General features: G+C 52.5%; 9 protein-coding genes across 9 annotated transcripts; 6 read left to right on the forward strand and 3 right to left on the reverse strand.

Annotated features, from left to right (window-relative positions):
• Positions 1 to 1,133: 1,133 nt before the first annotated feature.
• SEPMUDRAFT_148490 (Non-heme 11 kDa protein of cytochrome bc1 complex) lies at positions 1,134 to 2,283 on the forward strand. Its single transcript, XM_016904952.1, has 4 exons — positions 1,134 to 1,300; positions 1,407 to 1,562; positions 1,705 to 1,821; positions 1,898 to 2,283. The coding sequence occupies exons 1-4, from the start codon at positions 1,216 to 1,218 to the stop codon at positions 1,960 to 1,962; spliced, it is 423 nt and encodes a 140-aa protein (XP_016761229.1). The 5' UTR covers positions 1,134 to 1,215; the 3' UTR covers positions 1,963 to 2,283.
• A 260-nt stretch (positions 2,284 to 2,543) lies between these two features.
• SEPMUDRAFT_148491 (manganese and iron superoxide dismutase) lies at positions 2,544 to 3,753 on the forward strand. Its single transcript, XM_016904953.1, has 3 exons — positions 2,544 to 2,694; positions 2,780 to 2,959; positions 3,089 to 3,753. The coding sequence occupies exons 1-3, from the start codon at positions 2,562 to 2,564 to the stop codon at positions 3,469 to 3,471; spliced, it is 696 nt and encodes a 231-aa protein (XP_016761230.1). The 5' UTR covers positions 2,544 to 2,561; the 3' UTR covers positions 3,472 to 3,753.
• A 67-nt stretch (positions 3,754 to 3,820) lies between these two features.
• Positions 3,821 to 9,568, reverse strand: SEPMUDRAFT_148492 (UCH-domain-containing protein). The gene is made up of 2 exons (XM_016904954.1): positions 4,965 to 9,568; positions 3,821 to 4,915 (listed from the first exon to the last, which is right to left on the reverse strand). Exons 1-2 carry the CDS (start codon positions 8,953 to 8,955, stop codon positions 4,254 to 4,256), a joined length of 4,653 nt encoding a protein of 1,550 aa, XP_016761231.1. The 5' UTR covers positions 8,956 to 9,568; the 3' UTR covers positions 3,821 to 4,253.
• A 415-nt stretch (positions 9,569 to 9,983) lies between these two features.
• SEPMUDRAFT_148495 (Voltage_CLC-domain-containing protein) lies at positions 9,984 to 13,706 on the reverse strand. The gene is made up of 2 exons (XM_016904955.1): positions 13,626 to 13,706; positions 9,984 to 13,568 (listed from the first exon to the last, which is right to left on the reverse strand). The coding sequence occupies exon 2, from the start codon at positions 13,243 to 13,245 to the stop codon at positions 10,327 to 10,329; it is 2,919 nt and encodes a 972-aa protein (XP_016761232.1). The 5' UTR covers positions 13,246 to 13,568; positions 13,626 to 13,706; the 3' UTR covers positions 9,984 to 10,326.
• A 394-nt stretch (positions 13,707 to 14,100) lies between these two features.
• SEPMUDRAFT_148496 (uncharacterized protein) lies at positions 14,101 to 15,760 on the forward strand. Its single transcript, XM_016904956.1, has one exon. It carries the CDS (start codon positions 14,707 to 14,709, stop codon positions 15,559 to 15,561), a length of 855 nt encoding a protein of 284 aa, XP_016761233.1. The 5' UTR covers positions 14,101 to 14,706; the 3' UTR covers positions 15,562 to 15,760.
• A 106-nt stretch (positions 15,761 to 15,866) lies between these two features.
• Positions 15,867 to 16,895, reverse strand: SEPMUDRAFT_116177 (S-adenosyl-L-methionine-dependent methyltransferase; the record flags this gene model as incomplete). Its single annotated transcript, XM_016901237.1, has 1 exon — positions 15,867 to 16,895. One exon carries the CDS (start codon positions 16,893 to 16,895, stop codon positions 15,867 to 15,869), a length of 1,029 nt encoding a protein of 342 aa, XP_016761234.1.
• A 112-nt stretch (positions 16,896 to 17,007) lies between these two features.
• SEPMUDRAFT_124973 (uncharacterized protein) lies at positions 17,008 to 19,547 on the forward strand. Its single transcript, XM_016901944.1, has 5 exons — positions 17,008 to 17,357; positions 17,486 to 17,638; positions 17,706 to 18,003; positions 18,106 to 18,957; positions 19,017 to 19,547. The coding sequence occupies exons 4-5, from the start codon at positions 18,707 to 18,709 to the stop codon at positions 19,369 to 19,371; spliced, it is 606 nt and encodes a 201-aa protein (XP_016761235.1). The 5' UTR covers positions 17,008 to 17,357; positions 17,486 to 17,638; positions 17,706 to 18,003; positions 18,106 to 18,706; the 3' UTR covers positions 19,372 to 19,547.
• A 242-nt stretch (positions 19,548 to 19,789) lies between these two features.
• On the forward strand, positions 19,790 to 21,636 carry SEPMUDRAFT_148497 (uncharacterized protein). Its single transcript, XM_016904957.1, has one exon. The coding sequence runs from the start codon at positions 19,992 to 19,994 to the stop codon at positions 21,501 to 21,503; it is 1,512 nt and encodes a 503-aa protein (XP_016761236.1). The 5' UTR covers positions 19,790 to 19,991; the 3' UTR covers positions 21,504 to 21,636.
• A 217-nt stretch (positions 21,637 to 21,853) lies between these two features.
• SEPMUDRAFT_162908 (tricarboxylate transport protein, mitochondrial precursor) lies at positions 21,854 to 23,006 on the forward strand (the record flags this gene model as incomplete). Its single annotated transcript, XM_016908022.1, has 3 exons — positions 21,854 to 21,862; positions 21,922 to 21,996; positions 22,061 to 23,006. The coding sequence occupies 3 exons, from the start codon at positions 21,854 to 21,856 to the stop codon at positions 22,865 to 22,867; spliced, it is 891 nt and encodes a 296-aa protein (XP_016761237.1). The 3' UTR covers positions 22,868 to 23,006.
• Between the last annotated feature and the right edge of the window lie 635 nt (positions 23,007 to 23,641).

Below are 23,641 nucleotides of genomic sequence, written 5' to 3' on the forward strand. Positions count from 1 at the left end.
AGCGCCAGAGCCACCGAAGGCGCCAGAGTACAGCGAGCCACCGAAGGCTCCCGGGTACGGCCCAGAGCCGCCAAAGGCTCCTGAGTACACTCCAGAGCCACCGAAGGCGCCAGAGTACAGCGAGCCACCGAAAGCTCCCGGGTACGGCCCAGAGCCACCAAAGGCTCCTGAGTACAGCCCAGAACCACCAAAGGCTCCTGAGTACAGCCCAGAACCACCAAAAGCTCCTGAGTACAGCCCGGAGCCACCGAAGTCACCAGAAGCACCGAAGGCTCCAGAATACACGCCCGAGGCACCCAAGTCACCAGAGGCACCTATGGCTCCCGAGGCACCAAAGTCGCCCGAAGCACCAAAGGCTCCAGAGGCACCAATGTCACCCGAGGCACCCAAGTCACCAGAGGCACCAAAAGCTCCAGAATACACGCCAGCATCTACGGTCACGCCAGTTCCAAGCAAGCCCAACGGTACCATGCCTGCCTCTCCTGCCAAGTACACGGGAGGAGCATCGACCACTGGCGCTCTGAGTGGTCTCGGCGCCATGATTGTTGGGTTCGGTGCATTCTTGTTGTAAGGGATTTTTTTGGTGGTTTGAGTGGTTTGAGTGGATGGAGAGAGGAAAACGGAAGCTGCGGAAAATACGATAAGGGAGAGGTACCTTAATGTTCGAGATGTTTGTAATGATCTTATCCCACTGCTTTTTGTGTATATTTTCGTCGGCCTCATTCGGAGAGAGTAGAGTGCGTGGCCTATCTACTACCATTCGTGGCAGAATCTCATCGTCAGTGCTGCTGTCTTCACTCATTATCTTGATGAAGAAAGTACATAGTGCACTTGAAATGGCGACCTGATGTAGCATCTGCAGGCAGAGTGAGTTTCATCAGTGTCTTTTGGGTTTATCTTTAACGCGCCTTGGGCGTCTTGTCATCGCGGTGTTACTCTGATGAGATACTTGTCCTTGTGCTAGAGTGTACCGATTGAATCCGCTACAGTAATCCTAGTCATACAGTCTACTATGTAGGTGAGGTAATGCAAGTCGAGGACTCGAGGATAAGTTGACCAACCAAGATCGTTCCTGGCACGCTGACAACTTTGCGGCTCTTTCCGCAACGTTCTTTCCCGAACTCCCTTCGGACCTTCGCAGCAACAAATCTTGCCTTCAGCACTTGTCCAGATAGCCATTGGCTCATTACGCAGACCATCCCATCTACCGCCACGATGGGAATCTTCGACTATGTCTCCGATCTCTACGAGGCGCTGACCGTTAGGGAGGCCGAGGCCGAGGAGCCGCAGAAAGATCAAGGTGAGAAGAAGCATTGGAGGCAAAAGGATCATCGCTGCCAGGCCATCCACGATCTGGAGGCGTGCCTATGGCCCCGAAGACTGCGAACTAACACGTTACCGCGTAGGTGGTGACGAAGAGAGCGAGGAGAAGGAAGAGAAGAGTGATGATGGCGAGGCCGAGGGCGGCGATGAGGAGGGTGGAGATGACGCAGAAGAGGAGGAGGAGGAAGAAGAAGAAGAAGAGGAAGAGCCAGAGGACATCAAGCCAAAGCTCGAGGAGGGTAAGTGCTGTCCAAATACACTTGAACTCGCACATCGCATCAGAGAAGGAGCGCCGCCAGCGCTAGCACTGTGCGCCTGAGCAGGCCTTGTAACTGGCATGCATACGACCCAGAACAGCAGGCTAACAGAACGGTTGTATAGAGTGCCTGCAGACCAAGCAATGCGCGCCATTGAAGCACCATTACGACGAGTGCGCTGAGCGCGTAAAGCACCAGACGGAGCAGCACGGCAAGGCCGATGAAGACTGCGTCGAGGAGTGTAAGTCAATACCGGCACTCAAACCAAAGTTTTTGGGGAGAATTGAAAGTGTGGAACTCCCACTGACTCCTCATAGTCTTCCACATGATGCACTGCGCGACCGCATGCGCCGCGCCTAAGCTATTCCGACAGCTCCGGTAGACCTCACAACGATTTATCTCCCGTCTCGATCGATAAAAAACCTTCTTGAAGCCGCCAGGTTACGAGGCTGAAACCAAGTCGCGATGGAATAGATATCAGCCCATACCAGAATCCGCCTGTATAGCAATCCCAGATACGTTGTACTATTGTACTGTCTCGAATATATATATGCACTCTCTATCAGGACCCTCCGTCAGCGAGCAGATATGAGGGTCGCAGCATGCCATCAGAGAGCTCGTGTCAGGGCCTCAAACTGCCTCGAATGAAGCTATGGAACAGTAAAAGCTGCATGTGCTAGTTTTAGAACGAATGGTTATTCCTCCACCCATACATGCGGTGTAGCTGAATGTGAGTGATTTCGTATTTGCAGCGAGCTGGTGTACATGTAGTCTCATAGACTCAGCTGCTCTGTTGCCGCCGCCCTTCTAGACGGTTCCGTAGCAGATGATGGTGATTCTCACTTCATCGGCACTTCGGACCAGACGGCCGACGGCATGACGTCCGGGCGGCAGAGCTCCTCTGAAGCTCGATAAGTTGTATTTGGCAATCTCCCCACTGCTCCTTGGACTTCATCACGACCTGTCAGTACATCAACCACAATGGCAACTACACTGCTCCGCCAAAGCGCCCTGCGCACTGCACTCCGCTCGTCCGCCCCATCAGCGACCAAGAGAGCAGCACTTGCTAGCACCACCTTCACACGCGGCAAAGCGACATTGCCAGACCTGTCCTGTACGATAGACTCCAAACCATTCCCCCACAAGACAGACAATAACACAGTAACGGGGAAGATGGATCTGACGAGATGTTGTAACAGACGACTATGGCGCACTCGAGCCAGCCATCTCTGGCCAAATCATGGAGCTGCACCACTCCAAGCACCACAACACCTACGTGACATCCTACAACACGCAGATTGAGAAACTGCAGGAGGCACAGCAAAAGGGCGATATTCAGGCACAAATTGCCATTCAGCCATTGATCAACTTCCACGGAGGTACGCGCGTTCGAAACCCCCCTCTCTCCCTCTCTCTCTCCCTACCTACTTAGCAAGACCACCCACACAAGATACGCTTCTTGCAAGACGAAAAGAAAACTGACACCCGCAATCTTCTTTCCTTTCTAGGTGGACACACAAACCACACACTCTTCTGGGAGAATCTCGCGCCCAAATCCCAAGGCGGCGGCGAACCACCCAGCGGCAGCCTCTCCAAAGCCATCGACGCATCCTACGGTTCATTGGACAAGCTCAAGTCCCAATTCAACGCTGCTCTGGCGGGGATTCAAGGTTCGGGCTGGGCATGGTTGGTACAGGATACCCACACTGGTGCGATCCAGATCAAGACATATGCGAACCAGGACCCCGTGGTGGGTCAGTTTCGTCCCATTTTGGGCATTGATGCGTGGGAGCACGCGTACTACTTGCAGTATCAGAATCGCAAGGCGGAGTACTTTAGCGCTATTTGGGATGTCGTGAACTGGAAGGCGGCGGAGAAGAGATTCAAGTAGACGTGGCGGAGTCTTGGATGAGGTTGATCCAGTACTACTAGTCTGGAGAACAGCCGCGGAGGAAGGAGAGTAGTAGGGAGAGATGAAGATGAGAGCTGGTACAGTGTGTACGATAAGGTAGCTGGAGTAAGTACAGGTACGTCTCGAAGTACTGTATGCATCCATCTGCCGACGGAGATGACGAGGATAACGATGGAGATGATGGAAGAAGCTAGTGGTTCTACAACATTGATATCTACCCACCCACCTACCTACTCCAAATGTAAGCGATTCGAAACAAAAGAAAACGTGGGTTGGGTCACAGGTCTGCCTGGTAAGCTTGATGTGGAGTGCGAATGTGTGAATATTGCAAGTCGTTTGAATGTCTATTCATTCATGTACACGTCTCTGCTTCATATTACTCTCTATAGACACTCTGATCATCAGCCATGCCCAAGTAAAAAAAAGGCCCCGAGCTTCGGCATCAAAGTGTGCAAAAGCGATCAATGCCAGCGTGCCATGTATGTATTGATGCAGTGACTCCTTCATCTGCATCTTGATCCTCATGAGCTCACCATAGTCATTTAGCTTTCGAATCATTGCTTCCGTATCGATGCCCACGCATTATTACCAAAGAAGTCTCGGGTGCGACAGTAGTAACATCTTGCTCATCATCCAAAGACCAAGCAGCTCGGATCGCGAGAGCCTAAAAGCCGTCGGGTTCTGCTGACTTCTCCGGCCATTCCCTGTGGGACGAGGCAGCACCGTTATCACTATTGCGCATATCATCATCACCCCCATCCCTAGTCGTAGAGATCAGGATGTACATCATGCACAACGTCGTCTTGTGCCTCAGCATCCCAATTCTGCTGCTGCTCGTCAACCCACTGAAAATCAGGCGAGTTTGATGATATTTCTGGAGGAGAATCAAGACTCACATCCATGCCAGAGTCATAAGAATCCCCTTGAACACCAGTCGTGCTACCGCTGTCTACGTCGTCGTCGTCGTCCTGATCGGCCACGTTCTCGATGAGCGCGTCTGCGGCATCAGCATCGGCATCGGCATCCGCGTCAGCAGCGTCGAGGCTCCAGGTCGCTCCACGCAGGCCGCGCACGACATCATTATTCGTCTCCGTTGTCTTCGTTGTCAGATGGCGCCCTGCTCCGACTCCAATTCCACCATTTCCTCCCTGAGTGCACTTCTGGCTGCTCTTCGCCCCGGCTCCGACTCCGGCCAAGCCGCTCGACGACCCCGAGCCAGAGAGAGTTCGGCCGCCGAGCTTGGCTTCCCCCGACTCGTCGTCTTCGCCGTCCTCGGCAGCGGTGGAGGGGTTGCGGTGTTCACTTACGATAGCTTGAAGTTCTTCTCCTCCGAGAGGCTTATCGGATCGACGGCGGTAAAAGAGAAGGTAGGCAGCCGCAGAGTGGACGTTATCCTCATTGCTTATCTTGTGCGTCGACGAGTCTGTAAATTGTCAGCGGGGTTTGTGTTGTAGCAAATTAGGGTAGCTCACCATTGTAGTCATACCACTGGCCATCGTAGAAGTTCTTCGCCATGGCAGTGTAGTGTCCGCCACCAAGACCTCCATAGTGGTTGTCCACGGCGAACAAGTCGTAGATGTACTCTTTACCATCCTCTTTCACACCGACTCTGTCGGTCATGTCTAGGCCTTGGATTGGGTAGTCGACCAAGAGGTCTACCTTATCTCTAAAAGATCTGTTGCCACCGAATCGCTTCAGATGCACAACAAGGATATCAGGAAGAGTCCATATCTCCAGAGTCTTGGTCGCGCGCCGCAGCTCCTTGCACCGATTGCAGTACCATGCATTGTCCTCCGATAGCACTTCGGATCGACTTGTGACGTCAAAACACTCATCAAGATTGACACCTTTCTTCTTACGAAGATCGCGCTTAGCTTTCTTTGCATCTTGTTCGGGGTCTTTGAAAACTGTAGCGCCCTCGCCAGAGCTGTTGCAGTATGCATGGCCGCGCATGTCATCCGCCACGTCCGCACTGCCACCAAACAAGCTCTCGTGAGCTTCGGGCTTCCAGTCAAGCACGATGCACTCCCCAAGACGAATGTAGTAAGGGTTGTCGATATCGTCCTCGTTGGTGTGCTTGCTGCCAAGTCGATCGCGTTGGCTGCCATTGACAAAGCCTGTGCGAGGCTTACTCTTCTGACTGTAGGTAATGACGCCATTCCTATTGCCGCCTTTTTTCTTGCCGTTCTTGCTCTTGCGATTCTTCTTCTTCCTTCTGCCTCGATGCGAATCTGTAGACACCTCACTTGGTCTCATAATGGTATTACCACCCGCGAGCTCGTCACTACCGTCATCACTCATGGCTTCAGCGAGCGGCGTAGCTGGGTCGCCTTGAACTATGTCTGGCTCATCTCCTTCGAACGTCGTAGGGCTGGCTCCGCTCTCGCCATCGGCTTCTTCTTCTTCTGCTGACGTGGTACCAGGGGTCGAGTCGCTCGAGCTAGATGACTGCAGAGAGGATCTGCGAGACATGCGGTTCACACGCTCATACATCGGTCGTATGGTATCCTCGCGGAATGAGCCACTGTAGCCATCGGCGCAGTGCATGCCGGAGCCTTTAGCTGCAGCATATTGCACGTCGAAAAGCTGATTCCGCAAAGCAGGTGAAATAAAGTAGTGCGGTTCCATGAAATTCGTGGGAATGTAAACTTCGTCGGTGTGGAGCTGTCCGGTCTCGTCATTGTTGTCCAGCATTTCAGCGTCCTGTGGGGAGTTGTCAATGGAAACGTTGACGTAGCCGTCTTCCGACTGCGCAGAATGATCACTGACGACTGCCGATTCTTCGGAGCCATTCTGTTCGTCTTCAAGCTCCTCGACGCGGTTAGGGATCGTATCCTCCTCGAATTCTTTGAGAATAGGTCGGCTGGTCAAGTTGGCTACGGCGATCAAAACCTTCTTGAGGATGGTGTCATAGTCTTTGGCTTCTTCCCGGCTCACGGTGATGTATATGGGGTGATCGCTCAGAGAGTAACCGCTCTGATTGCTCTTCGTGCGCTGAAAGACAGGTACAGCAAATGTATCCGCTTGAGGTGCCGCCATGCCATCTGCGGGGACTGCGTTCACCTTATTGAGCGAGTCGTACGATCTCTTGGCGGCATTTCTTGGCGTTTGCTCAAGTTCGAAGATGAAGAGGTGGTCGTTAGCCAAAATGCCAGATTCAGCAATCACTGTACTGTCATCATAAACCTTGTAGATCTTGTGATTGTATACCTCGACCATCCACATGCGACTTGCATCTGCGCCAGGGTGCTTTTTCGCCAGAACCTCTTTCAGCGCCTTAATTGGCGAGTTCTTGTCGATATCAATATGATGTAACAAGGGTCTGCCATGCAGCGGAATGTAAGTGATATCATGCTGGAAAGCAATCTCCATGGGCAATTGCACAGTCACAAGAGAGTATGGATCGAAGGTAACGCTGACTTTGTTACAGTCTGGACACTCCATCTTGTTTTTGTAGAAACCGCCAAACAGGTCCATTGCGATGGAGTCGTTGCGCAGCTTGTGGTTCTTCTGGTAGGTCTCGCCAAGCTCGCGAATGTACTCAGGATCGTGAACCTTACTGTCGTCAGAGTCTGGGTTCTCAACATACGGCTTCTTGTCAATTCGGTTGAGGTCTTCGTGGATAGCATCGACGAGAAAGCTGAGGAACTCCTGTGAGTCCTGCTGACCATAACCAGAGAACATTGGCTGATGTCTTCCAAGTGTGTTCTTGAAGTCCCTAGGTGAAAACGAACCACCTGTGTTGTTACCATAGATGCCCTGGATCACAGTCTGGTAAGCGTTGGCCATTGCACCGTGGTATCCCAATGGATTGCCATTGTTGATATCCTTTTTGTACTTCTTGGTATAGAAGTATATGGCAAGTTCTTCGACACTTCGTATGCATTGCAGCGCAGAATTCATGTAGCAAGTGTTGCCTAGATTCTGAAGTCCAACGGTGCCTCGCGTCTTGCCATTTTTCAAAGCCCGACCTCTCGTAGTCATGCCCCCAGGGGCAGGACTAGTCGCCCTGGAGTTGTTGGCTGTGCTGGCTTTCGAATTGAGGTTGCTTTTCACGATGCTGAGAGCCTTATTCATGGAGTCTGAACGGAACTCTCCACCCGCAGGACCGCCAATTTGCTCCTCGAGAATCATAGTCATTGATTCAAAAAAGCCAGCCATTTGCATCGTGGTTTGGCCACCACCATTGTACTTGTCGTTATGGCTTTGGTCGTCAACAAGTGCGGGTTCAAGATCGGTGCCTACCGTCTTCTTGAACGTTTCAGGTGTCATGATCAGTTCCGGGACATCTGCTTCAGCAGGCGAGCTTGATCTCGAAGCTGGAGGAGTTAACGCCCCATTCTGAGCAATGGTAATGTCTGTCGAAGTGCGAGGTTCTCCAGATGATGTTTTGAGGAGGCGGAATACCTTGGTCTTGTTGCCGACAGGGATTCCAGCAGCATTCTTTGCCCTGATCACGAACTCCCGGTACTTCTCAGAGCGCGAGCTGACAAGGCGGAGAGCATCAGTATCTTTCCGCTGACCAAATTTATCCCTTCCTTCGACACGTGCTTTCAGAGCTGGAGCTGCACCACCCATCGAGGCCGCACCTGGTTGCGGCACTTTACGGACAGTGATCACGGGAGGATGTAACTCGAATTGAACGTTGTCGCCAGCAGCATCCTCGTCGGCTGTGTTGTGTGCATATCGTCGAATCGCCACTTGGCCTGAAACCGAGCCATATTCTGCAACGATGTATTCGTACGCGGCATTGGGCAGTATCTCAAAGTCGTGCTCGCTTCCATCGGGCTTGAGTGGCACAAAGGACTTGCCGTTAACGTCTTTGAGAATGGGAGCATCAAAGCCACCTTCAGGAACGATATCAGAGCAGTCCAGCTGGCCAACAGGTCCATCTCTGGCATCGTCTGGAAACTGCTTGCTTTTCAAGCCCTCTGTCGTGCGGGATCGCACCCTATTGAGCCAACGATTAGATATGCAGACACCAACGTCGCCTTCTGAAGGCATGCTCTGCATCTGCATGACCTTGGCCACTTGCGCATCAGTCTCCTCCGTGGTGTAGAAACGGTGAGTCGGCTCGGCACCAGGCTTCGACTTCGCCCAGCGCTCATCGTCATCTTTTGAATAGGCAGGCAACTGATCGCCGTCACTCGTGGCACTGGAAGCCTTACTCGTCTCCTCACTCGTGTCCGTGTAGTGGCTACCAACTGTCTCCGTGCCGCTCTCTTGAAGCCCTGTCATTGCTACGTCTTGGGGTGTTAGCTCCGGCTCGTCATCTTCCATGGCAATGCTCTCTGGTGGGGGCACAACTGTCGGGACAGCAGGCACTACAGAGTCTCTCTTCACACCCTCCATCTCTTCCAGTCTCCTCTTCGCTGGGCTGGCGCTCCTTGCACCTCCTAACGTCCTCCCGGCACCGACCATTGCCCTTTCGCCGCTCCCGCTCGCACCTCCGTTCTCCGACATACTCTCATCCGCAGCGCCTCCAATGGTGACTTCCGCGAACGCAGCGCTGGGACTGATCGCTCTTTCCCCTTCCAAAGGGTGCTGTTCGCGACTGGGCAGCACCTCGTCGTGCAGATGTGGTGGTATGAACCGCGGTGGCGATGAGCGTATCTCCAGGGGATCGACGATGGAGGAGGTGCCGGTGGACAGTTGCTGTTGTTGTTGATAATGTTGCTGCTCGCCGTCAGTCGGTGTAGGTGACGAAGAGCGGTTGTCTGCGGAGGGAGGCCTGGAAGCAGCAAAGGGAGCGAGCTTTCGCTTCTTCTGCGACGAAGCCAGGATGTGCGTTGTGCGCGTGAAGCCGAGACTGCCTCACTGAGCAACAGCGGCGACAGGGGCGACAGCGAAGTGAAGCAGGCGCAAAGGGCACAGGGCGACTAAGGGAAAAGAAGGAAGAAAGGAAGAAAAGAAGAAAAGAAGGAAGTCAGGGTGGATGGATTGAAGATCTTTTTGAAGATGCTGCAGCCGGGCGGGCGTGAGAGAAGGAATGCAGAATGGCAATTGCCGGTGACAGGACAGCGTGTGGAGATGTCTGTTCACGTTGCCAATGCCATGTGTACCTGTTGAGGCCGGGTTGTACGGGGTGAGTGTGCGCGGGTGTGGTCTTGGGTTTGGTTTTCAAGGAATGTTTACACAGAAAGTGGGTGTGGAGTGGAGGGATAAGGCGAGCCCTGCCCTGGGGCCCGGTCTATCAAGCACAAGCGCTGCAGAAGATGGAGATGCTGGATCGGCCTCCGACAAAGCGAGAGGTCCACAATCCGCCACTTCTCAGACACTCTCAGACACGGGTGACGACCTTGTTTGCCTGACCTATAAATCGCATCGCCTAGAAGGGTCTGGAAGACTGCCACTTGCGGGTGACATGTGTGGTTTGGGAGCACGTTACAATTACATGTACTACACAGCAGTGATACCTACCTACCGGCATGGAGAATGAGGCGAAGCGTCGTCACGGTCACATATTATGAACCCGGGAGCCGTGCTCGCAGCGATCCGATAGCCCTAATCAGTCCCTGTCAATTTGACACAATTACCCCTAATAAGTACTACCTAGTACCTACTACCTTACTGTACATGTAAATACCAACTCGGTGCTGTCGGACGTGTCCATTCGCGTCTTCTGTTCACCAAGGTACATGTACTGTCGCAGAATGCTACCAACTACCAGAAAGCTCGCGCCTTTTCTGTCTTGCTCTCTTTCTTCTCTTTCTTCTCTTTCTTCAGGCAGCGAGATGTCGCTCGAACGCACAACATGTAAGCAGATGCAGCGCCTTCCTGGGTCCCATCTCCAAATCTCCTTGGAATTGCATCTTCTCTCGCGGCATATGCGCATCACATATGTCCTTCTCCCAGCCTACCGTATCGATAATCGTCCTGCACGTGTTTCACATATCTCACAAACGCCTTCTTGTGCACCATGCCCGCATACTTCCCCTCATGCAAAACACAGATATACCTCAATCCCAACTTGGCGAAGCATTCAAAGACCAGGTCCATGGGGCTGGTGATATCCAATGCCACCGGGGAAGGATCAATGTAAGGTGTCAAGTCGGTGGGATCGTCGGTATCGTGATGGAGACGAGCTGACTGTGCCTCCTCTTCGTCTTCAGAAATGTCGTGTTCGTGTTCATCTGCAGTGGAAGGCCGGGCGTGTTCGGTGTGATGGACAGCTTGGTCGTGCGCATCCATTCGGCACACGGCTTCTTCTTCATCGGGAATCCTGTCGAGGGCAAATTCAAGGTCAGGACCGGGAATGAGGCCTGCTAGGATGCCATCTTTGAGGATAGGGAGACCTCCGTCTAGTTCGCCTGCCATGTGGAGGTACTCGAGCTTGGAGCGGAGCTGCTTTGCTGGTACGAACGGTGAGGTGGATATGTCGATGTAGCGGTTTGGCATTGGCTCTGATGTGATGTCGCCGAGGTCCGTGCTAAAGATGGGGCGGACTTTGTGATCCAGGTAGGGATAGGCATTCATGTCTGTTAGTAAGTCGTAAATGCTCAGTGGTTCGAGGGCGTCAGCGGTCCATTTGGCTATCAGCACACCCAGCGAGAAAGGCAGAACATGCTCCAGGCTGCCAGTGAGCTCAAACAATATGACAGCGAGTGTCACTGATAGTCGAGTGACACCGCACATCGTTGCTCCTGCTGCAACTAGTGCGTACACACCAGGAACGACGCAGCTTTCCGGGTTGCCGTTATCCTCGCAACCCGCAAAGGAGGCCAGAGCCGGATAGTTTAGGACGAGAAATTGAACGGTATGCCCAACGATGCGTCCGAGCAGGCCACCAACCACCATGGAGGGCACATAGATACCAGCAGGTACCTTGGTGCCAAAGGTCACAGTCGTCAAAATTGCCTTGATGACGAACGCAACCAGCAAATACTTTATGATTGACGGTATCCCTTCCTTTGTTGGACACAGAGTCGTGCCAGAGCTTGAGAAGCTACTGCAGGGCGCAGCCAGTTCGTAGAGCAACTCAGCCACGGGCAGCCGCAGGTAGCGGTTGTCGAAGCTAACCAGACCAGTAACCAGTGCAACAATGAAGACTTCAAGCATAGGATACTTCTTCACGAAAGAGAGTTTCCGGAACGTCTTGGCCCAGAGTCTCGACGCCTTGATGAACAGTGCTCCCATCACGCCACCCAACACACCCAGACACGCGAAGATGATGATCTCGAAGAAGTTCCAATCTGAGAGGTATCTGACTTCGAAGAGCACAATCTTGTTTGTGCCATATGGATTGAGTGCTTTCAGTGATAGAGCAGCGGCAATGCAGCAGAAGAAGGTACGGAAAAGCGTCTTTGGTGGAAAGTAATAGCTGACCTCTTCCAGACTGAATAGAACTCCGCCGATGGGTGCTCCGAACGCGACAGCAACACCAGCTGCTGCAGATGCCGATAGAATTTCTCGACGTTTGGCGTCATTGTTGCGATACTTGCTGGAGAAGCGAGTCATGATGTTGCCAATACTTGTAGCAATATGCACATAAGGGCCCTCCTTTCCAACGGACATTCCAGAGCCCACACTGAGAACCAGGGCAACGGTTTTGCAGAGAAGAGTGCGCACTCCCAAGTATCCGTGTAACACGAATCCCGAAAGAATGACTCTGACCTCCGCCACACCGCTCCCAGCAGCAGGATAGTATGTGACAGGAGGTCGTCTCGCCGCCTCTTCAAACCTCTGTGTTGGACTGACATAGCCACTCTTCAGCCCTCCCTCTGCTCCACATTTTGCAGGATCATGATGATCCGCCGCCAGGTCCTCATCCAGCGTACTCAAGCTAATCGCACTGGAGACGGTAGTCTTGGTCTGTAATGTAATCGCACACGCCAATACAGCAAGACCGACACACCAGCAGACAAAAGCGCCATAATCAGCCCACACGCGTTGTTCCCCGTCGTCAGTACCAGCAAGGCCTGACCATCTTTGCCAGGCGCGGCAGGAGGAAGCACCATTACAGCACATTCTCTTACTATACCACCAGTGCGTTGCACAGTATCCCGACTTGTAATCATATATAGTGGCTTCAGTCACATCGATCAAGTATGCGAACCCAGCGGTCACACATCCTATCAAGAAGACCAACAGCCAGCCTTGAGCGCCATCGAAGAAAGCTCCTACTCTTCCACGGAAATCTTTCCGACTGCGTAGCTCTTTCACCCGATATGCATCTGCGATGCTGTCGTGTACCCAGTCGGTCGAGGTGAACTGATCATACCACACTCGGTCATCCCAGTACAACTTCTGGCGGAGTCTGGAGCTCGTAGGGCTGGTGTGGTCTGCAGGAGAGGTGCCATTCGGATTGAACGTTTTCATCAGACCTCGAGCAAAAGAGCCTCGTCGACTGCCACGAACAGAGTTGACATGGCTTTGGGCTCGAGCGAAGCCATAGCGGGGCGTTGCAGGCGTGCCGGCAGTTGTTCTATAGTTGTGGTGTGATTGCGTGGTTTGTGAAGCGGACAGAAGACCTGTGCTCTCGTCGGCGGGAAATTGCAGACTTCGGTGAGGACGGCCGCGTGCGGCAAGGTCGTTGTCCGAGGGTTGTTGGGATGCGAGGCGGCGGGTGATGGGGCTGTCCCGCGGTTCGGTGGCGGTGGTGTGGTTTTGGGTTTGGCTCGCAAAGGCGTTTCGGTAGGCATTTCGAATGGCCTCTGCTTGATGTTCGTCTATCTCGTAGTCCTCATCGTCGTCGTCGTCGTCGGCGAAGCTGCTCGAAACGTGGGAGGCGACGGATTGCACCGATTTAGGCATACTGATAACCTGAGCTGCCCCTCGGTCGACCGAGCTCTCATCGTACTGTCGTCCAGTGGCCGGTTTATTTTCTTTCGCTCACGTCTCTACCGATCAATAAGTGCGCGCGTGGTTATAGATGTACTGTTGAGGTGGGAAGTTCCAGGTTGATGTTATGTTATGGGTGTGTCAATTAAAGCATGGCATGGCGTGCCAGACATGCATGCTGCTTGCTTGCGTGCTCTCCTACTCCTAAAGTCCTAGGTAGTTAGCTAGACGGTGACCAGGACGAGGGGGCGCTGACAATGTGATCCAGGACTGTTCATGTCCCGTGGTATCCCCGACTAGAACATATGGTCATTTCTCTATAGATGATGGACTGGGAAATGGGGCAGAAGTACAGCTTCGTCATCAACCGCAAGATACAGGCACCTGGTGGCACACACACACTCTCTCTTGTCAATCTTTGTCTGCTCCCGGGCACGATAGACAGCCCGACACCCACACACCCACATACAAACACACTTCAAAGCATGAGGCTTTTGCGACTTGGCCGAGTTTCATGTGACACCAGCTCGTGCTTTAATGGCATCATTTAGGGACTCGTCTACATGTTTAGCGCCGACTGACCCACCACGCCTCCCACCAGTTAGCCACACATCCCATCTTTGACCTCCTTTCCCTGCGTCTGGGTGGATCTATCATGTGCCTCCCCGTGCAGAAGGGAAGGGGAACAACGGACGCAAGGGGACGTCACTGAGGACGACGACGACGACGGCGACGACGAATGAAGCTGACTGCAGCTAGGAGCTACAGGTACATTATGTATGTACATGTACAATTGTACATATACAGGGTATGACCGGAAGTTACAAAAGCAGGACAGCTTGACTACAAATAGACATTGTCCAAAAAGCCTGAGGCTCTGTCGCTGGATGAAGAAGAAGATGCAGAAGAGATGCATATGCGTTCCCAAATCCAATCCAGGACCGCATTCCAAATCCCGCTCTCCCGCTACCTCGAAAGAAGTGAAGCAATGGAAGTGAAGATGTTATCCATGTTGTATGCAATTACTATGCATTGTACGGCCTGCTTCGGACCCTACTCCTCCGTCACCCCTGACCAAAAGATAGTGCACCTCGCTGACCTCTACTCTCACGGTGAGGGGAGGAGGGGTCACGGCAATAACCTTGGAACGAACCTCCTACCTATGGGAAGCGTGATGCTGACATGCTGTCTTGTGGTACGGCAAATACCTTACCTTAAGGATGCCAAAGCTGAGCTGATGCGGAAAGCGGAATCAATCCCTCCGAGCTTCTTCTCAATGAGCAGGCAGACACTAAGTGACTTACTCATTCTCCAAGTCATCCATCCTGTTATTGCAGCATTGGTCCTCATCAGCTGGACGGTACCTCAAACCAGCATCAAGCTGCCTCTTAAGACGTGCCCTTAAACCTCAAACTGAGGAAACAGTTCCGAAACATGGACAAGGCTCCAGACTCCATCACCACGGCACTCGCACCCTCGCGCAAGGCCTTTCTCCAATCCATCTGGCAAGAGAACTGGCCCAAGCTGAACATCACCAGCGCATCCAAACTCCACACCTCAGACATTGAGCTCGCCGAGACTCTCCTCTCCTGGCTCCGAGACTCCAACCTCGACTGTCCCCTCAGTATCACAATCTCACCACCAAAGTCAGCTTCGGCATCATCGGCATCATCATCATCAAGCTCAACAACTTCCATCCCCCCCTCCCTCACCCAAACCACAAAGATCGAAATTGTGCCCACCCTTCCCGATGATGCCTTCACCCACGCATTAGCACACATTGGAGTCTATCGTCGCGAAGAAACCCTTCCCACCCTCAAAAACATCTTCTACTCCCTCCTCCCCAAAGGCATCGCCATCGTCTCCGTCACCAAGCGCAATCCCATTGAAGAAATTCTCCAATCCGTCATGCAAAAAGGTAGCTCGGGTCATCGTCGTAGCAGCTCGTCCACCACCACCACCACCACCACCACCACCACAACAGCAGAAGGCGTCACCGCCGTCAGCGAAGCGGAAAATCTGCGAGAATTGGCTGCAGCGGCACAGTTTGAATTGGGCAAAGTCAGAGTGATGGAGAGGGAGATTGTGGTGACGGGTGAGGAGTTGAGTCGGTTACGAGGTGAAGTTCAAGGGATCCTGGATGCGGCGTGTGGACAGCAGGGGGATGCGCAGAGTTGGGAACGGGGCTTTGATGTGGCTTGGGAGAGGGAGGTGGAGAGGAATGGGGGAGCATTGAAGGTGGAGTGTTGGGTTTTGTTGGCTATGAAGTGGGATTTGTTGTGTGCTTGAGGTACATGTATGTACCTAGGTATACCGTAGTTTTGATGTGTATCAGGCACCGAGGTACCTCCATAGAACGGAGCTCGAATTGTATCATTGGGGACTCAATGCAGGTCGTATGGAAAAGGCTGCGGAGTTGGTTCGTTCATTCTGATCACTCACAGTGCGAGACATTTTAATTGAATGAGCATTTCTACAATAACCTGAGTCTCCACTCTTTTTCCCATTGCCATTGGATACAGGTACCTTGGGTAAGGTAAACCAGAAAACCACCACCGCCCATCGAAAAAAAAGAGAAATTCGAAAAAAATTCCTTACCAGCCCTTCCTCCCAACAACCACACTCATCACCCAATACTTCTCCTCAGTAACCTCAAAACACTTCATCGCCTCCTTTCTAAACCCCTCAATTTCCTCCTCACTATACCCCTTCGACGCCAACATCCTCGGAAGAAAATACCACACCAACCCCGCCTGTTGCTTCGCAATAAATTCCCCCCAAGCCCTCCACTTTTGATTCTCTTCACCTCCCCCTTCCAACCCCACACTTCCATGAGGGCATTTATACTTCTTCACCACGACATCTTGAAACCCGGCATCCGCCAACCATTGCGGGAATTTGCTAGCACACGACCAATCCATTCCGTTTTCGAGTGCGGCGGTTTTGACGGCTTGTAGCCATTTCCAGGTGTGAGAAATTGGTTGGTGGTTTTTGTTATACCACGTGAAATCTAAATCTTGCAGTTCAATGTAGCCGGTGCCGGGTTTGAGGAGGTGGTGTATGCGGGAAATGTATTGCGGCCAGTGGGTCATTCCGCAGACTAGGAAACGAGAGAAGATGAGATCGAAAGAAGAAGAAGAAGAAGAAGAACAACAAGAAGTTCTTGAAAGAGGGAAATATGTTTCTTCTTCGTTCTCGTTCCCTTGTACAACAACAGAAGAATACCATTCCCCCGGTTCATCCACCATGAAATTCCCTGTCAGAAATCTCACATTCGACGGTCGATTGGCGCGGACATGAATTGGCACAGGAGAAATATCCAACCCATAGACTTCTGCAAGAGGGAATTTCGAGCCGATGAAATCCGTGGCGATGCCGGTTCCGCAGCCTACATCGAGCATTTTGGCTCCCGGGCCGATGCTGGTGGGGATGGGAGAGTGGATGATTTCATTGTTCATGATGGCGAGGAGGTGGCGAGCTTGTTCTTCTAGTCGGGCGTGTTCGACTTGGTCGTTGGGAAGAATGTATGCGGCATCTTTGTTGTTGTGGTAGGTGGGGTTGTTGGAGCAGTAAGTGATTTCGGGGGCGGAATTGGAGTTTGGGGGTGGATTAGGGGTTGCCATCTTTTGACGCGATTAATGTGTGTGTATGTGTGGGAGAGAGAGAGAGAGAGAGTCTTTTTGCAGGCAGGATGATGAGAGAGGTGCAAGGCTCACAGGCAGTAAGCTCGATTGTGTCTGTTGTATCGGAGTAGATTTCTGTATGCCACAAAGGCGTGAATACTAACTACGTGGGGGTACAATGGTACATCAACCACCTTAGACCATTTCAAGTCAATTGCAAGGCCTGTCAGATCAGCGATCATAGCACAAGGGTGCTCGGGAAGGTCTCACACACGCGAGCACGAAGATCAACCATTACGCAAATGAGCTCGACGAACTACTGATAGCTCAGCCGTGCCATGCTACAGTCTCTCTCTATTCAAGCCCAGGCTGCCCAGGAATTGAATGGGGTCTTTTGGTCTTGTTATAGCGCAATAGGTTCTACAAAACCCTTGTGATCTGCAGATCCTATCTGCTCCTCAGCTGGTGTAGAGCGTCAGCATCCATGATAGGCATAGCGGGCTGATCGACGAGATGGATGCTGTATGGCACTGGCAATATTATATAAAAGCCTCTGTCGTAGTCGCCGATATCATGTAGAAAGAACATACCAAGTGTCTGTATTTGCGAGCAACGGTAGAGGTAGGATCTTCGAGGCGACGAACCGCTATGTCTTGCTGGTCACCGCCGTCTTTACCGTTTCCGCTGCCTTCGCTATGTCTGCAGAGGGTAAGGTAACGTTTCAATATCCAGTTCTCGTATTTCTGGTAGCAAACCTGGTGTAAATTCTTCTGTAGAAAAAAAGGGGTTCTGCCGTATGATCGATCTTACTTGTATCCTTCTACCGGGCGCAACGCTCTTCCTCTCATCTCTACACACCTCACACCCTTCGCTATTTGATGTTGTCATCTTCGTCGTTGAATGTTTTGCCTTTCTGCAGAGACAGTCGACTGCCTTTGGCATACGGGCAAGTTCCACCTATTCAAACTCCTACGGAGAGCTCCTTGCAGTTTTTTGCCTGGTTCCCAATGCACCAGGTACTGAGATATCATCGCCGGTGAGCTCTGGAAATGTTGTGCTGACAGGAAGCACGGGAGTTGGTTTGGCATACACGTCGTCGTCGTCGGACCTAGTAGGGATCAGTCGCTTGGCTCCTCATTTCGCAGCCTTCTCCGAGGCTCCGTTGCTCCTCACTACCACGAGTCACAACACCTTTTCCGAGATTTCTCACATTCTATACGAAGTGAACGAATCGACCGACACCAGCATGTGCAAGAACAATGAGTGCGTACACTGGTACCTGTATCTTTTCACTGACGATGATGATGATGACTACAAGTACTATAGAGAATGAGGCAACCCTGCTGGAAACCTTCGGCACAAATCAGCATCCGACAGTCATCCACCCAGCCACCGCTCTTATCCAGAGCTACCTGAACCAATGCCCAACGCGCGGAAAGCCGGGATAGTCCTACTTCCAAGCTTCCCTCTCGCAGCCTCGCATATGGCAGACCTTGATTAGGTATTCTGCTGGTGGAAGCGCACGAAGAGTCTAGACTGGTAAGGTTGTTGGTTTCAGTGGTTCCTGACCACCTTCTTTTTGCCCGTTTCCCTCTTACTTTTCCCATTGTCGGTGTGGCTTCCCAGTGCTACCACACTCGGGACGCTCACTGCCATTGCTTGCGCATCAGAAAGAGGAGGTTGTACGACTGGTGCTGCTGGAACTGCTGCTGCAGCTGCATAGCGGGTCGGAGCGGTCTCGCGCACATCAGAAAAAGGAAGGCCAACCAAGTCCACCACCACTATACAATCGAAGAATAGGTAGCGGTGCTATGCACGCTCCAAACGCTGTGCGCCTGCGCGTAGTAACGACCATATTTCTGGCACTCGGCGCGGTTCCAACACTGGCACAATATGTGGAGAACTTTACCGGATCGCTACAGATTGTCAATGGGCAGGGAACATACAGCGGGACATCATCTGGGGGCAGTGGAGGTTGGAGCGAAAGCGGATCACCAGCAGTACAAGCACAGTGTCCAGCGAATTTCCCAGTGACCTGTTCGAGCATACAAAAGCCAGATTAGTGAGTCGGATGCACGAACCTACTATGTGTTGGTCACGGTCACTAATGGCTCTGTGCAGCTGCTGTCCGGCCAACAACTACTGTGCCTGGCAAGACAGTGTTGTCGCGTGCTGTCCGAATGGCAAAGTTTGCTCGGGCTTTGCACAGCCGATCACGACTGTATGGCAACAGCAGCCGCCTGCTACCGTCGTAGTGGTAGGAGCACCATCGAAGCCGGAGGGCTATTTTGGCCAATATTGCAAGACACTGGTTGCTGTCGGACCTGGATTACCTACCACTGAGGCGGGAGACTGCGGGACGATATTGATTGTCGAGGGAGATGCCATCCGGGCGACTGTGATCAACTGGATATATGCGATAGGAATGGTTGTTGGGCTGCAAATCTTGGGCGGACTGGTCTTCATGAGGCGGTAGGAACAGGAAGAGCGAGCCGGGCTCTGGAGGATCTTATAATGAATTTATGCAACCACAACAGTCATGGGAGAAGTGGTCGATGCGACTCTCGTTGGTGTATGTAGCAGCACTATCCTGCACACACGTGCTGTGAATAATGATAATCCCGCAGGCATCACGCCATGGAAGCTTGAGAGCACAAGCATGCCCGGTTCCATTGACACGTCTCGACCAGGTTCCTCGACCAGAGAGTCTTGATTACATATGTACCTTACCTCTGTATCTCCCCATCCTTCACCACCTGCACTTCGTCCGTCTTCTCTCTTCGCTTCGACGTCTATGAACTCTCGCCAAGGCGATATCTTTACCTACGGGCGCTATATTGCCTCCCTAGGTAATGTATTGTTGAGGTCAGTCGCTAAGGTATGGAGCCCGTGGGTCGGCATACAACGAACTATGACGTACCCAACGTAAGGCTGGCCGTGAATCTGGTTTTGACGCGTGCTTCACTTGCTTCTTCTTCTGCTTCAGGTTGCTTCTGCTATTGCTTCTCCAACATTACCTGTACTTCCTAATCGCAGGTATACTCAAGAAGCTTCTTGGACATACGAGATCCATTGACTTGGTCATCTTGTAGCACCATGGAGCCCCTCGTATCGCGCCTGATGGTCAAGGCCGCACCGCGTGCCAGCAGCCTCTCCAGATCACGCACACCACTATCGAGAACCACAGCCACCTCGGCCACATCGTCGCAACTACGCCTGAAGCGCCTATTCGCGACGACCGACACAAACCGAATCAGAGAGCAGAAGAAGCCCTTCGACACGGCCTCGGCTCCAGACAGCCATTACTCCCAACCTGCGGCAAATTTGTCTCAAGATGTCACATCAGAAGAGAAAGACCACTTCTCGCGTATCGAGAAGCAATCCAAGGAAATGCAGACGCGGAGCCCCTGGATGCATGCGGGCTCAGATGTGCCTCCAGTTTCGCGGCCGCGAAGCGCTGGGGCAATGACCAAGGGAAAGCTTTTGACCACTCCCTCGCGCATGCTGAAGCTCATACTGCCGCTGAGCACGAAAGATAACAACAAGGACCGAAAGAATGTGGAGCCGTTGGCGCTATTGGTCCATCCCCAGCAGCCATTGAGCTACCTAGAACGATTGATACAATCCGAAATACCGTTCATTGACGACAAGGATGGCAAGACTCGTCCCCCCAGTGTGCATTTCCGCGCAGAAGACAACATGGATGAGATCATTGGTCGTGATGAGACTCCTGCAGAGAGCCGTGAGACAAAGGAAGCAGCGGAAGAGCAGGCCGAAGAAGAAGATGAAGCTCTTGATCAAGCAGATGAGACCATGGTAGACGGGAAACGTTCCAAAACTGGCGTCATCTCTGGCTCTAAGAAAGAGAAGATGAAAGCCGAGCGTGAAAAGGCACAAGCTTCCGATCCTGCCCATCCCAACTTCGTGCGCTGGTCTCCTTCCACCGAGATCGGCGACTTTATCCGCGACGCCGCGAGAGGAAAGGAGTTCGCTGTTGATATCGAAGGCACTCCAGAGGCTATTTATGTTGGTGTTCCGAGCTTTCGCGATCGCACTTACTATCTTCGAATGCGGCTGCGGAAAATCTCAAAACGTATATCTAACTTGGCAGACATCAAACAGGAATGCGACAACCTTGCGGAACGAGGAGCGAAGAATGTGGCCAAACTCGGGTTCTCGGGCCTCGTGGGATGGTGGGCTGTCGTATACTATCTGACATTCCGTACCGAACTGGGCTGGGATGTGATGGAGCCCGTGACATATCTAGTCGGACTGACAGGTATCATTGGGGGTTACATGTGGTTCTTGTACCACAATCGCGAAGTGAGCTACAAGAGCGCAATGCACGTCACGATGAGTCGAAGACAGGCTCACTTGTATCATTCCAAAGGTTTCGATCTGCCTAAGTGGGAGATGTTGGTGGAGGAAGGAAATCGACTGCGACGAGAGATCAAGATCATTGCCGAGGAGTATGACGTTGATTGGGACGAAACAAAAGATGAGGGCGATGAAAAGGTCAGGGAGGCCTTGAAGAAGGAACGAGAGAAGAAGAAGGAAAAGGATGAGGACAAGGACGACAAAAAGGAGAAGGGTGACGAGGACGAATGAGGGGCTGCAACGGAACCATCATGACTAAACCAGCTGCTCTTGACTGACATGCACCTATAATATTTTTTTTGGCATAGCGACGCGAATGTCATGGAAGAACTGTACATATCGATGATACCCTAGACAACGCAATGGCATGATTACCTTAACACATTCTTGAAAGGACAACGTGAAGTGTGATTATTCGTGGCCCTTGGCCACTTTGGCCTTCCGTCGCCAGAGGCCGACATCGCCCAAGACCTCGGCTCCCACACTTTCACCTTGTTGACATATCCGCCAAGCACTCACTCCCCTATTCTTGCCAACACATCACTTATTCACCGCATTTTTGCAGTGCCAGATTCGAAGCAATGAAGGATGTAAGCATACCTATCATTTGCGAGCATTTCACCCCAATTCCACTGACCAGACCAATCAGGATGGCCCAAATACACCCATGATAGTATCGCTCCTCGCCGGAGGCATCGCAGGAGCAATCGAGGGAGCTGCCACTGTCCGTCCACATCATCTCCAATACCATTTTCGAGAATAAGCTAAAAAGGACCAAAACCGGACAGTATCCATTCGAATTCGCCAAAACACGCGTCCAACTTCGCGAAAAGAAAGGCCAACCCACACCCAAAAATCCCTTCAAAGTCGTCTACCAAGTCTACTCCAAAGAAGGAATCCGAGCATTATACAAAGGCTGTCTCCCTCTCGTCATCGGTTCCGTGGGGAAAGATGGCATCCGCTTCCTCTCCTTCGACACGATCAAAAACACCTTCAAGGACCCCGAAACCGGCACCCTCTCGCCACTACGAAACATGCTCTCGGGAATGGCCAGCGGCGTCGTCGCCTCCGCCACGGCCGTGACGCCCACGGAACGAATCAAAACCGCATTGATCGATGACGCGAGAACCGAGAGACGCTTTCTGAATGCGAGACATTGCGTCAAAACTATTCTGCGTGAAGACGGTCTGGCAGGCATGTATCGTGGTTTCGCAGGCACGACGTTGAAACAAGCGGGCGCAACGGCTTTTCGAATGGGCACGTATAATATTCTCAAGGACTATGAACGCACCAAGGGGATTGAGCAGAGTACGACGACGAATTTTGCGAATGGAAGTGTGGCTGGTGTGGTGACGACGTTGGCGACGCAGCCGTTTGATATGATTAAGACGAGATGTCAGAGTTCGAGGGGTGCGAGTACGGTTGATGCGTTCAGGAGCATCATGTTGGATTATGGGATCAAGGGCTTCTGGAGAGGGACGACGATGAGATTGGGGAGGACGGTGTTTAGTGGTGGGATCCTGTTCACCAGCTATGAGTGGGCCGCTGCGTTGTTGAACCCGCTCTTCCTTCGTGACGATATGAGGGAGAAGTGAAGTGGTCAGTAAGGTAGGTAGGAATTGGACGGATAGGCTTGGCAACGAGACGCAAACTGGGACGGAGAGAGAATGTGTGTATGTGTGCGTGTGTATTGCAGCACGGCATAGACGGGCATATTAAGAGAACAGTAGTAGCAGCACATAATCCCCAAGCCTTCAGACAAAGCGCCGCCAAGTCTCAAAAAGAGTCGCCTCCATCTCATTATTGACCACCACCCAGCTTTTCAGGATCCTCGACCCGATTCCTTCCCTCCTCGACCACCACCACCTCGGACAATTTGTCGTGTGACTTCTGGCATCGCTGCTCGCTGGGAAGTGTCCCGCAACGTTCCCCCCTCAGCGACAGATGAATTGCGGTGTCGCTCGAGAATTGATCACATCGCACTTGTGAGTTTCGCTGCGCGGCTGCCACCACCACCTCGACCACCACCACGTCCTCGACCACCACCACCACCCCGAAGCCGTCCCCGTCCCCGCGCCACCTCCTCCAAAACCTCCTTCTCCCTCAAAAACCCCACCTCCATGGCCAACCGATTCAACCCAGGTCCAATTTTCCTCTCCGCCGTCATCGCGGCCGTATACTTTGCACTCAACGCCACCGCCTCGGCTTGGGACTCGAGAACTTTGGCCCTTGCGGCTCTGCATTGGGGAGATTGGGGTCCGTGGGTGGCTTGGGCCCATTCGCGGGCGCGGATGGCGTTGGCGCGGGTTTGACTGGTGGGAGAGAAGAGAGGGGTTAGTGATTTTTTGTTTGGGCGAAAGGGGGGGGGG

The sequence above is a fragment of the Sphaerulina musiva genome (assembly GCF_000320565.1).
Source record: "Sphaerulina musiva SO2202 unplaced genomic scaffold SEPMUscaffold_4, whole genome shotgun sequence".
Taxonomy (NCBI): Eukaryota; Fungi; Ascomycota; class Dothideomycetes; order Mycosphaerellales; family Mycosphaerellaceae; genus Sphaerulina; species Sphaerulina musiva.